The sequence below is a fragment of the Glycine max genome, chromosome 5 (genome assembly GCF_000004515.6).
Source record: "Glycine max cultivar Williams 82 chromosome 5, Glycine_max_v4.0, whole genome shotgun sequence".
In the NCBI taxonomy this organism is placed as follows: Eukaryota; Viridiplantae; Streptophyta; class Magnoliopsida; order Fabales; family Fabaceae; genus Glycine; species Glycine max.
The window spans coordinates 1908555-1920665 of NC_038241.2; the positions used below are offsets into that span (position 1 = coordinate 1908555).

Sequence of the window (12111 nt, forward strand, 5' to 3'; positions counted from 1 at the left end):
TATCTCAGCTGCACCAACGGACCAAGAATTTTCTTTTTTTTTTTTTTGAAAAAGAGACTAATTAGTGTGTGAGAAAAAGTAGTTAAGCAACGTAGAAATTGTTTGTGATTAGTGATTCATTAAGGTAATGTAAAAGCGGGAAATAAACAAGAAATGAAATGTTGCTAACTTTTTTCGCTCACCGTCCAAGGCCATGTATAGGTTTAGAGCACCAAATAGAGACCAAACATATGTGGCATGGGTGACTTATTTTATAAAATTAAGACTTAAGTCCGATTTATTATTTATTATAGATTTTTTTAAGATTTGGTTAGACTTTTTTAAAAGTTTAATTTCATCTATTAGTTTATTTAAAAGTTTATTCTTTATTAGAATTATCACATAGATGAAAATCTTAATTTTAAATAAGCCTAGTTAAATAGGCCAATAATCTTTTTTAAAAAACATTTCATGGCTATATAAATTTAGTCTTAAAAAAATAAAAAATGATGTAAGAGATAATATAAAAAAAAGGCTAATGTAGAAAGCGAAAAACTAACATAAAGCCATATAATATAGCTGGGGCCTGTAACTAGAAGGATAATTGAAAGTTAGCTACTTCTTTATATATAATCTCATTTTGGTCTTAAAAATTTATTTAATTAATAATATTATTACTAATGTAATATAAATATTTATTTTTATTATACTATTATATAGATAAACAAGTTAGTCTAATAGGCATTTTTGTTAGCCTAGGCCTAATCTATTTAAATAAACATATTTTTTTAAAAGCTTAAGTCCAAGACAATCAACACAGATCTGGATTAGGTTTTATCAGTGAAGGAGATCTATGATTACCAAAATTAAATTAAACTTTGACCCCCCAAAAGCTACTATTAAGCTAACTTTGACCCACCGAAAAGCTATTAATCCAACATCAATATGACACACCTTTATGCAAATTGTATATTTAGTTTTTGTTAGTATAACTTTTAAAATAAACAGTGTTCAGCTATCTGAAACATAATCCTTGGAGTATGCTTTTATTGATATGATATATACTGTTTAAAAATATTTCAAACAAAGAAAAAAGTTTGGACACACTAGTAGAATAGTCTTGTTAAAAAAAATAGTTCTGGAATGCAACAAGTTTAAAAAGACTGCGAAACTCAACCTAGAGCAAGTTCACATTCTTTATGAAAGATTCATTTATTAGAAAGAAAAGAAGAAGAATAAAAGTAAAAAAAGAACTCTCCGACAGATCCCTTCATTGCAAACCAACATTCTCCAAAACCCAAGGCCACGCATTGCAAGTGTTGTCCATTGGGAGGTGCATATTACAAAATACAAAATGCAGAGGCCAATATATGTTTATCATGCGGGTCTTGAATATGGAGATGATGAACAAGATTTTCCAAAACTATGAATTTTCAATATGGTGTTTAGAATTGCAAAATACAGTTGCTGATGACAATTTGAGGCACTACTTATTCTTCAGAAAGATATCTTAATGCTGTGTGGATTTTGGAGCTTTTTTTCTTGGTTAGTAAGTATGTCCTTGGTTAATAAAAATATGATCAATTTCAAAAGCACTATTCCTATAGCTGCATTTCACATGCAGCTAGGGTCATACAAATCCAACATATCATTGAGATGTTGACGGAGCAGAGTTCAACTTGATTTAGTTAGAAAGTCTAATATTTACAGTGCACAGACACAAAAAGCCGGTCAGTTCCATGTATAATTTTTTGAGGAATTATTCCCAGTCAGCATCAAAGAATCCGGCATCTTTCATCTCGGAGTAATATGCGTTGTCCAAAAGGAAATCCTCCTCCTGCAGCACATAATATAATGTTCATGCACGTATTCTAAAAACCAGAAAGAAACAGTAATATCAAAAGAGTTCTTACCTGGAAAAAATCTGCAAGAAAAGTTACGTAAAGAAATGGAAGATACAAAGAGTGATAACAAAGCACAGTGAGATCATACAACCTGCAAATGAGAAGGATTATATGTCATTCATGCTGAAGATATGGAGATGATAATTGAGTACCTTTTCTAAGTTCTAATTGCAAAGAAGGTATATAAGATTACCAATTGCCAAGTCCAGCGTCAATTGCTGCTAGTCCACAAGCAAACAGGGTAATCACACTGAAGACAAACATTACAGCAACATAGTTGTGGAAAGATGGCCTTGCTGCAAAGATGAAAGAAAATTTAAAGTCAGAATATGAATCCATTTAGAACACAACTGCCAACAGAATTAGAAGTGACACTCACGAGGCAGCTTCTCTCTCCATTTGGAGAAATTTGCAAATAAAATGAAGCCATATGCTGCAGCAAGCAATAATTTATGTATTATCCACAAACTCCACTTGATCGTATGAGTACTTCTAACATTGTGATTGAACAATGGGACCCCAACTCCAAAAACATATATTGCCTGATAAGGAAATGCTTAATTAGCAAAAGGCGAGCCAAGCAATCGTGCATAAAAGGTGATGCCAATTAAAAGCAATTTAAAAGAGTAATTAACATCTAAAGAACATAAACATTGTGGCACTGTGCCTTATATGCAATGAGAAATAGCCATGAAAAGAAAACCATTTCAAGTTGAACAGAAAAGGAAAAATTGAAATTCATATTGAAAAGAAAAGAAAAATTACAAATCAAGGATAAGTTGTCCTCAAAAGAAATGAGAGAAAATCAAATTATCACCATTTGCAAATATCCTAAATTAAATGACCAAGTCAAATTATAAAACAAAAAATGTTGTCCCCAACATAACTGCAACAATTTGTCCTAGTTCCTATATGATACATCTCCTAAGGAGGGGAGGAGTGAAATTTCAGTTGCCGTTTAACATATTCAAGCATCAATGAAACAATTCATCGAAGACATTTATGCAGAAATATAACTAGTAATTTATTGTTATAATCCTAGAAATTATATTTCCTCATTTATTAAAATATTTCATGTTTAATCCTCACCGCAATATCTTCTAGACGAACAATTTTGTATGGTGCTAAAACTTTTTCCAGAAGAGTTTCATAACATGATATCCCCCTCTCAATCATGGGTCACAATTTTAGCTAATGCTTTGCAGTGGTCTGAAAAGCTGCTTCCAATAAAATCCATGTAATTAAGAATATCCCATAACCAAAGCATGCGATTGAAGAGTTTCATGTATTAAACCCAGTAGCTATGTAAAGACTAAAGTTAATATGGGAAGTGAAAGAGTACCATAGGTAATTAGGAAATGGGAGTAAAAACTGATGATATAAGCGCATAAAACCATACACACATACTTTTAAGGCTACAAGCCCCACTTCTGAGAAGTATGAAAGATGCCTAATTCTGGCAGGGATGAATACAATAAAAAATTGGGAAGCTTAAAACTTTTTTTGTTTAAGAAAATACCTTTCCCACTTTGTTAGTATCACAAAGATTACATAAAATACAAATGAATTTTTCCATAGAATTATATAGTTGAGTTAAATAATATGACAAAAATAACACAGAAACATTTTGAAGTAAGCTTACAAAAAGGAGGTGGCGATAACTCTACATGGCCTTTGGAATTTTAGATCATGAACATTCACTGCAGAAAGAGACTACATAGAAGTAATCGCCATAAACTTGTGAACACATACTAGAAACATACAATCACTGCCAAAACAAAATCAGTCATCATTTCACAGGCAAAGTTTGTTTAACATCATGTCTGATACTGCATAACTTTCTTAAAGTATTGTGTTTGCGGCACCCATTATTATTCCTTAAAATAAGGTTGCAATCATGGTAGTGATCAATGTTGCTGATATTAACGAATGGTGATTAGCCAGTTGACTACTTTCCTTCTCTGCAAAATTGCCAATACACTGGTTGATGGTTTTCTGAGCTGTTATATATCAAGCAATAGTTGTGTAAGTTAAGACCAACCAAGAAAGAATAAACAAGTTGAGACACCATTTAGTCATAAAAATCCATTGGTATTTTACAAAACAAATAAAAATGCATAGCACATGCGTGTATATAACTAATATGAATGAAAATCAGTCTCACCTTAAGAAGGGTGTCCACAAAGACAATAATTCCTGTTGCAAGGAAAGAGTGTGCTAGAGCTTCCATGCCATTCATGTAGTTATCCTTCAGCAAGAAAGCCATCAAGCTTATCTCTAGACACAACATACCAGATGCTGTAAATAATGACAGGAGATTCCATGCAACCTCCTTTCCAGGAGAGCACTGCCATGCCTGCTTAAGTAAAACAAGAAAACACAATTGAAAGGTTAAGAAGCAAATTCACAATCCTACTGCCAATTGAATGGAAATAAACTTAAGTGATTATCAAAATTGTGATGAAATTGAAGCATAGCTCCACAATTCACAATTCAATATATATCTGCTCAAAAGTGAAGTCAATGTTGAAACTTTTCTTGCATCCCTATGATCTCATATGCGTATTACTCAAACCCCACCTCTACTGGCACAGTTTTGTAGCATCTTCCGAAGCAATGGCCAAAAAATAAATTAAAGAATAACCAACTTCCCCGCTATTTTCCCTCCATTTTCTAAAATCAATATTGAAGCATAAGAGAAAAGTCAGAAAACAATAGACATAAAAAGGGAAGATGTGATGTGTGAAGTGATGCACCTGAAGAAAAGACCATGCGAGGTTCAACAGCGTGACGAGCCAGAGGAGGGCAAAATAGGAAACGACAACATAGGAGCCTCGACGACAGAGGCTGTTGAGGTTCTTCTTGGCGTGCACCGCAAGATACAGAACGAACAAAACCGACGAAACGACAAGGGAGATGCCGTACCCGTCGCACTTCAGATCGCTGCCAGTTGACGACAGAGCTTGGTCTTCGATGCTCGTTGACATGGCTGCAGGGGCTAAAGGTCGTAACCGTGGCAAAGTGAGAGTTTTATTTTCAACGACATCGTGGAATTATCTAAGTGATCCTACTAAATATTCGAATTCGGATTACTAAACAAAAATGGTCAAAAATTAAAAATATTTTTTTATCAAGTAATAAAGTCAAAAGAAAAAATTATTAAAAAAATAAATACAAAATTTAGATATTTATCAACAATAAAAAATTTGATAGAATTTTTTGAAAAAAATTATTAAAAAAATGATCTTCTCTTTCACCTATATTTAGTCTATATCCAAGCATATTTCTCTCCTTTCATCACATAATCTTTATTATTGAATAACAGACATATTTTAATCTTGTAAGGTTTTATTATATTTTTTAATTACTGTAAAATAAAAAAAAATGCTTTATTGACAATAAAATACTTTTATTTTGAGTCCTAATATCAAGTTTATGGATTGGTCTCACCTTGTTTATCGTGGTGTATTAAAATTACGTAAATTTGCGTATAGATTAAGCTAAAACAAATCAAAATCTCATTTGGTATAAATACACTTTAAATAATAGGATAAGATTATTAATTATTACTATTATTCGAAGTGGTGGATTAAGGGATGATTAACCTAGTAGATCATATGATATAAAATCATACTCTTGCAGTTGTGCAAAGGACGAGAAAGATTTCCTTCTTCCTCTCTCCATATACCAGCTTCGTTATGTATTAAATATTTGAAATTAAAAAAAAAAGGCTAATTACAAGATAAGAAAATGCATGCGCGTTAAAATATTAGTATTTTATATTTTTCTACTCTAGAAAAATAGAAATATTATTTAAATGTGTTTTCAAATTTGTTACCTTAAATGAAGTGATATTAAATAGATTGGAAAATTGGTATAAAAAGAATAAAGAGATGTCCTTTGTATATTCAAAATAGTTAAAAACAATTTTTTTAAGAAAAAATTCTGTGTTTTGATATTTGAGTTTTTGAATCAAAATTTGAAGTTTGATTCTCAGATGCGACATAAATAAAGTCGCAAAACAATTTTTTTTAATAAGTGAATACACTTTAACAATAGAAATTCTATTTATAAAATGTTTACTCCATTGTTCTTATTCAATATGGGTGGAATGGTTATCCCAATGCCAAAATATTCACTGTGAATCTTTGTATAATTTTTTTTTTAAAACGTAGCAATAACAAAATTCCTAGTGCAAAAGAAATTTCTTTGAATTCCTGACTCAATGATTTTTATTTCAAAAACATTAGTTCATTTTTTTTAACTAATTTAGTATTTTTTTTTATTACAATAAACAACATGGATGTTTGGAAAACTTTAGAAAAAGGATTATAATATTCAATGTTTTATTTGAAATAGTAAAAAAATAGGAATTAAGATAGATAAAATATATGGCTAATTAAAGATAGATATATTTTCATAAAAATGTCTTTCAGGGTCAAAAAGAAAAGAACAATTATAAACTACAATGTTTTTACCAACAAGAGTTGCTGTTAGGATACACATTATTAGAGAAAGCTAAATTCCAAATCACAAAGATGATGATGAATACACATGTTGTGAAAGCCTAGGATGAGGGTGAACAGAAAGAGGCATTGCCTTTTGGAGGGTAATCCCATATGTTTCATCCATGTTGAGTCTTTTTGGGTCAGTCCCGTTCTCCAACTCCCAATCAAATGAGTGAGCCAACGTAGCAATGAGCAGTTGAACTATCTTTAGGCCTAAGCTCATACCAACACATATTCTACGCCCAGCACCAAAAGGTATAAGCTCAAAGTTATTGCCTTTGACGTCAACATCAACCTTCTCATTACCAGGCAAGAACCTTTCAGGTTTGAACTCCAATGGGTCAATCCATTCCTTAGGATCGCGTCCTATGGCCCATACATTAACCAAGAGAGTTGCACCTTTGGGGATGTGATAATTGAATATCTCACAACTATTTTCAGCAAACCGTGGGAGGGAAAGAGGGGTTGGTGGGTGGAGACGTAAAGTTTCCTTCACCACAGCTTGCAAGTAAGGGAGGTGGGGCAAATCTAGTTCAGTCACAAGCCTATCCTGTCCTACAACAACATTCAACTCTTGTTGGACTTGAACCATAATTCTTGAATTCTTGATAAGTTCTGCAATTGCCCACTCTATTGTGCTTGATGATGTGTCTGTCCCAGCTACAAGCATGTTCTACAAAATTAGGTTAATGTATGTAGTTAGTCATCATTGCATTAAATTTACGATTTTATGAGATGATGTGAACAAATTCTTAAATAATAATTAAATTGGTGAGAAGCACAAACATCGTATGTATTGTGTTGTAGAATTAATTCAAATAACTACAAAAGATGTTAAGAGATATAGAGTTGTTGAATCTCAAGAATGTACATACTGCAAGTATTGCTTTGATTTCTGGTTCAACAATTGTATGTCCTTCTTGAGGATCCTTTGTAAGTGACAACAATGCACTCAACAAGCCTTGGTGCTTGTCATTCTCAAAACTCTTGTGTTCCTCAAGAATGGTAGTTAAAAATGCATCAACCTTTTTGTGTAGTTTCTTTGTCTTGGCTTTCACTCCTTGAAGGTCTAACCAGTCTAAAGCAGGAATAAAGTCTCCGATATTGAAAACTCCAAACAATGTCATAAGCTCCCCCACCATAGATTTAAATTCATCCGCCTTAGGATCACAACCACTGCTATCGTCATTGAAAATTCGTCGTCCTATCATTATCCTTGTCAATGCATTGGTGGTGCATACATTCAACAATTGTCTTAAGTTCACTGCTTTAGAACTTGATCTTGCTAATTTACATGTCAATCTTGCTACCTCTTCCTGCATACATGTGTGTTTTAGTTACATTTTTATTATTATTTTCATTTGAAAAAACTAAATAGACTCAATGGAAGCCATTATAAAAAAAAGGTAAAAAATAAAATTAATGGTAAGGATTAAAAAAGGATACCAGAAAAATCGTATGGATCTAAAAAATAATAAATATTTTACAATAACTAAAATCAAACAAAATCATATTTTCACCAACTTAAAACATATATTTAATAACATTAAATAATTTTAAAATTTTAAATATATTTTTAGATTCTCCAAATTGAAATAAGTTAATTTTTTTCTTCAAATTTAAGATTGATCTTTCTCATCCCTATAAATTAAAGATGACTGTTTTAGTCTTTCTACCCAAATATTATTACAAATTTTGGTTGCATGACTAATAATTTACAAGTCGTTTACATGGTAACTTACCTTGATTTTATATTCTTATTATCAAGTATCCTATCATATATATTTTCCTTTCAAGTATTCATTTTAAGAATGTTCGGGTAGTATGATTAAAACAAACTTATCTTTAAAATTTTTACAAGAACTAGAAAAATAATTTTAAATTTAAAAGACCAAAATTAAATTTATCTCAAGTTTAAAAGACTAAAATATATTTAAACATAATCTAAAACCCAATGAAATGTCATGAAAGTATTTTTTTTAAAAAAATATTTTCACTAAGAAACTAATCTGTCATAGTATGTTTAGGTATATAATGTCCTATTAGATTTTCATACAAGCACACACAATGAAATTTCAACTGATTTTTTCCTCACTTCACATGATGTTATAATATATTTAATAACTTCAAATAATCTAAATGCTAATGAAATATCATGAAGATATTTAGAAAACAATATTTTTCACTAAGAAACTGATTTATCAAAGTATGGTAAGGCATAAAAATAGTGTCCTATTACACTTCCACACACACAATGTAATTACAGCTAATCTTTATCTTCCTCCGTTTAACATGATGTCACACACACACACACACAAACAAAATAAGCAGATTAAAAAAAACAATAACGCCTTTAAACATTTCCTCTCTCTCAATAATGTTGAATTAGCGTGTCGTGTTGATCATCAATATTTTCTTTAATTTCGCCTTTAAGTATTTCTATGATAAGAAAATTTCAATTCTTTATTGATGAGATTATTCATTAATTTCACTTATACCAGCAGCCGGTTAAATCAGCGAATGGGAACTTTGAACGTTAGACATTCTATTTTATTTTTTACTAGAACCACTCTATGCTCTATATTTAATATATAATAATATAAAGCCAAAAAAACTAGCTAGTGGGAAAAGTGACAGTGACTTCAATTTAAGTAGCTCACTAACTTCGATCCACTAATATGGGCTTAGAAAGTTCGTATGAAATTTGATTGTTGTTATTGTAAACTTAAAATCTATTATGATCGGTGGTGGGGACTGGGGAATTTAGGCATGTTTGGGAATCTGCGTGAAATGTCGAAAACAAGTTCCAAAACATTAAATTGAGGAGAAAAATATAGTGTCATTCATGTTAAAGAAAATCTTCAGGATAAGATCCAAAATAAAGTTACGAACCGAATTGAATATAGTAAAAGAGATTAGTCTCGAATGATGAATTAAGATTCGAAATTCCGTTTTAGAAGAAGTATTCACACAGTGCCTCAAACGGAATTAAGTCTAAAGGAGGAGACATGGAAAAAAAAATTCCAGAATAAATGTGAAAGAAAATGATGCTTACCTGTCGCAGTTGGCTAAAATCATCCATGGCCTTGGCAGAGAACATGTGAACGGTAGTTAGTTTCCGCAGGAACCGCCACTTTGGGCCGTAGGGAGCAAAAACAAGGTCTTGTTTGTTATAGGCCAAGTATGTGGTCCTGAAGTTCAGTGGCCGGCTACAGAAATTGGCGTCGTGGATCTTCAAGAACTGCTCCGCCACGGAGGCGGAAGCCGCCACCACCACGTCGACAAAGCCCAACCGGAGGTGCATGAGCGGTCCATGAGTCTGAGCCAAGTTTGCCAGGCCTTGGTGTGGCGCAGGGCCCATGTGAGGCAAGTTTCCGACAATGGGCCATGGCCTGGGCCCTGGTGGAAGAGGTAATGAAGAAGAAGGCCTGCTTATGGGCTTCAGAACCCGGTAAATAAGGACCGCTGCTATAATAGTAGCAAAGCCTATAACCCAAGTAGACATGAATATAGCTTATGTGTTTGTTATGACTTATGAGCGTGCTTCATATCGGTATATAGAGAGAGAGAAAGTTGAAAAATATCACTGAAAGCAAAAGGATATCTTGTGTGCAAAACACTCAATATTCAACCCTGGAAATTGGAATATATCCAATAATTGAGTTTTCTATTTGTTTTTCAACTTCCTTATTCTGTAAATCAAGCCATTAACCAACACCCACCGAGTGACGAATCTAAAATTCTAAATAAATAGATTTAAATTATAAAAAATAAAATTAGTGAGTTTAATTATAGAAATATAAATAAAATATAAAAATATAAGATTTTATTTATAAATTTAATAAATTTTAAAAAACGAATAAATACACACCCTCAAAATAATGTAAGTCCACACGGCACCACCCAGCATAGCATACAGCATGCCAGATTAAAGACCCAACTAGTAATTTTTCTTTTTTCGGTGAAAGGATTTCATTGGTTAAGATGTTACAATTTCAATATAAGGTTTTTAATTATCATCGGTACAATATATGGCGATTATCATGATATAAGGGTTCCTTATTATAATGGAAAATCCTATGGTTCAACGACAATTAATACATGAATTTGATATTTTAAAATTAGAACACGTACACTTTCTAATCTTTATCAAAATTAGTTAGTGGCCTTTTCATTCCTATCGCTAATTGTTAAAGGACAATTGAGTTTTGTGTTATTAATTACTCTGAGTCTATGAAGGATAATCAATTAAATCAACCAACAATTTAACACAATGCATCATCTACTAATAGTTTGACATTTTTTTTTGCCCCAACTAATAGTTTGACATTTGATATAGGCAATTATTACTCTACAAAACAAAATGCATTTACCCATAGTCTTACATTGGACATTTGGTAATAGTTTGACATTTGATCCAGGAAAACCAACGCCTGTCGAGCGCATAAGTCTAACTAATAGAGAAATAGTTAAATCTACGTTAATTAAATTTTTAGTCACTTAATTCTTTTAAATTTTAATTTTTAATCCTTTTAAAAAATTTATATAATTTTTAATTATTCGTTAATTTTTTGTTAATTTTTAATCCCTAGTTTATTTTATATTTAGTACTACTTTTGAGCAATAAAAATAAATCTTAAAAGATAAAATTGGACAAAAAGTTTTAAATAAACTAAAAATAATGACGAAAAATTATTGAAAAGCTAAAAGTTATCAAAAATATTTTGAGAGACTACAGGTTGTAATATGAAAAAGTTAAGAGACTAAAAACTTAATTACTGAATAATATTTTTTAAAAATAAGTTTGTGGTAACGTTCATAGATACAAAATAAAAATTGGTGAGAGAGTTTTATATTAATTTTTAGGTTTAAACATCTTTTATCCTTTAAATTTAGGCCATTTTTCTTTTTCTCCTTTAAATTAATTTTTTTAGTTTTCAAATTTTTTAAAAATACTACTTTTGGTCCTTCATTGTATGTTCATTGTTGATGTGGCTAATTAGTAACAACCATGTTAGCAACGTCACTCTAATAAAAATTATGTGAAAATTTGCTTTGAATTTTTTAGCCCCTTAAATTTAAAAGTAATTTTTGTTGTCCTCCAATTTAGAAATAACAAATTTTGATCTTCAAAGTTGTCGTCAATAAACCTGCTAACATGGCTAATTATGTTTCTTTTTTTTTTGTAGTTTTATAAATATAATTTATGACAATGTTAAATCCCTAAATTTTGAGATTTAAAATCATAAATTATATTTTAAAACATTCATTAATTGTTAATTAATCTAGAATTCGAGAGCTTAAAACTGTCATAAATTAAATTTCTAAAATTGTCAAAACAAAACACATGGTTAACAAATTATAGGCCGGTTAACTTCCAGATATCATCGGGGACATACTTTGTTTAGCTTTAAAAATAATTTTAAAATAAGTATTTTTTAAAAAATTATTTTTTAATAAAAAATATGATTTGGTTATTAAAATAAGCAAAAGTTATCCTCTTTTTTAAAGGAGAAGTAGTTAGACAAAACACTAAAAAAAATACTTTTTGTTATTAAAATAAATATTTTTTCATCAAATAAGTTTAACCAAATTACCTTATAATCATTATTGCCTTTACTATCATGTGTCTATTATTTGTGATTCTCACCACATTTCTTCTTAACATATTTAACCTATTCGATTCATATTTGAGGTGCACACTTGGTCTTAGTGAGGAT

At 30.9% G+C, this 12111-nt stretch overlaps 2 protein-coding genes across 2 annotated transcripts; both read right to left on the reverse strand.

Annotated features, from left to right (window-relative positions):
- Positions 1–1392: 1392 nt before the first annotated feature.
- LOC100791468 (protein CANDIDATE G-PROTEIN COUPLED RECEPTOR 2) lies at positions 1393–4947 on the reverse strand. The gene is made up of 6 exons (XM_003524590.4): positions 4640–4947; positions 4048–4239; positions 2263–2425; positions 2077–2179; positions 1893–1974; positions 1393–1816 (listed from the first exon to the last, which is right to left on the reverse strand). The coding sequence occupies exons 1-6, from the start codon at positions 4868–4870 to the stop codon at positions 1739–1741; spliced, it is 849 nt and encodes a 282-aa protein (XP_003524638.1). The 5' UTR covers positions 4871–4947; the 3' UTR covers positions 1393–1738.
- A 1366-nt stretch (positions 4948–6313) lies between these two features.
- On the reverse strand, positions 6314–10014 carry LOC100777999 (flavonoid 3'-monooxygenase). The gene is made up of 3 exons (XM_003525399.5): positions 9447–10014; positions 7267–7707; positions 6314–7064 (listed from the first exon to the last, which is right to left on the reverse strand). Exons 1-3 carry the CDS (start codon positions 9894–9896, stop codon positions 6414–6416), a joined length of 1542 nt encoding a protein of 513 aa, XP_003525447.1. The 5' UTR covers positions 9897–10014; the 3' UTR covers positions 6314–6413.
- Between the last annotated feature and the right edge of the window lie 2097 nt (positions 10015–12111).

Coding starts and splice junctions, on each gene's coding strand:
- LOC100791468 (XM_003524590.4), bottom strand. CDS start 4,870: ATGTCAACGAGCATCGAAGACCAAGCTCTGTCGTCAACTGGCAGCGAT. Junction 4,240..4,639: donor TCGCATGGTCTTTTCTTCAG/GTGCATCACTTC, acceptor TTACTTAAGCAG/GCATGGCAGTGCTCTCCTGG. Junction 2,426..4,047: donor TTGTGGACACCCTTCTTAAG/GTGAGACTGATT, acceptor TTTCCTTATCAG/GCAATATATGTTTTTGGAGT.
- LOC100777999 (XM_003525399.5), bottom strand. CDS start 9,896: ATGTCTACTTGGGTTATAGGCTTTGCTACTATTATAGCAGCGGTCCTT. Junction 7,708..9,446: donor ATTTTAGCCAACTGCGACAG/GTAAGCATCATT, acceptor ACATGTATGCAG/GAAGAGGTAGCAAGATTGAC. Junction 7,065..7,266: donor AAATCAAAGCAATACTTGCA/GTATGTACATTC, acceptor CTAATTTTGTAG/AACATGCTTGTAGCTGGGAC.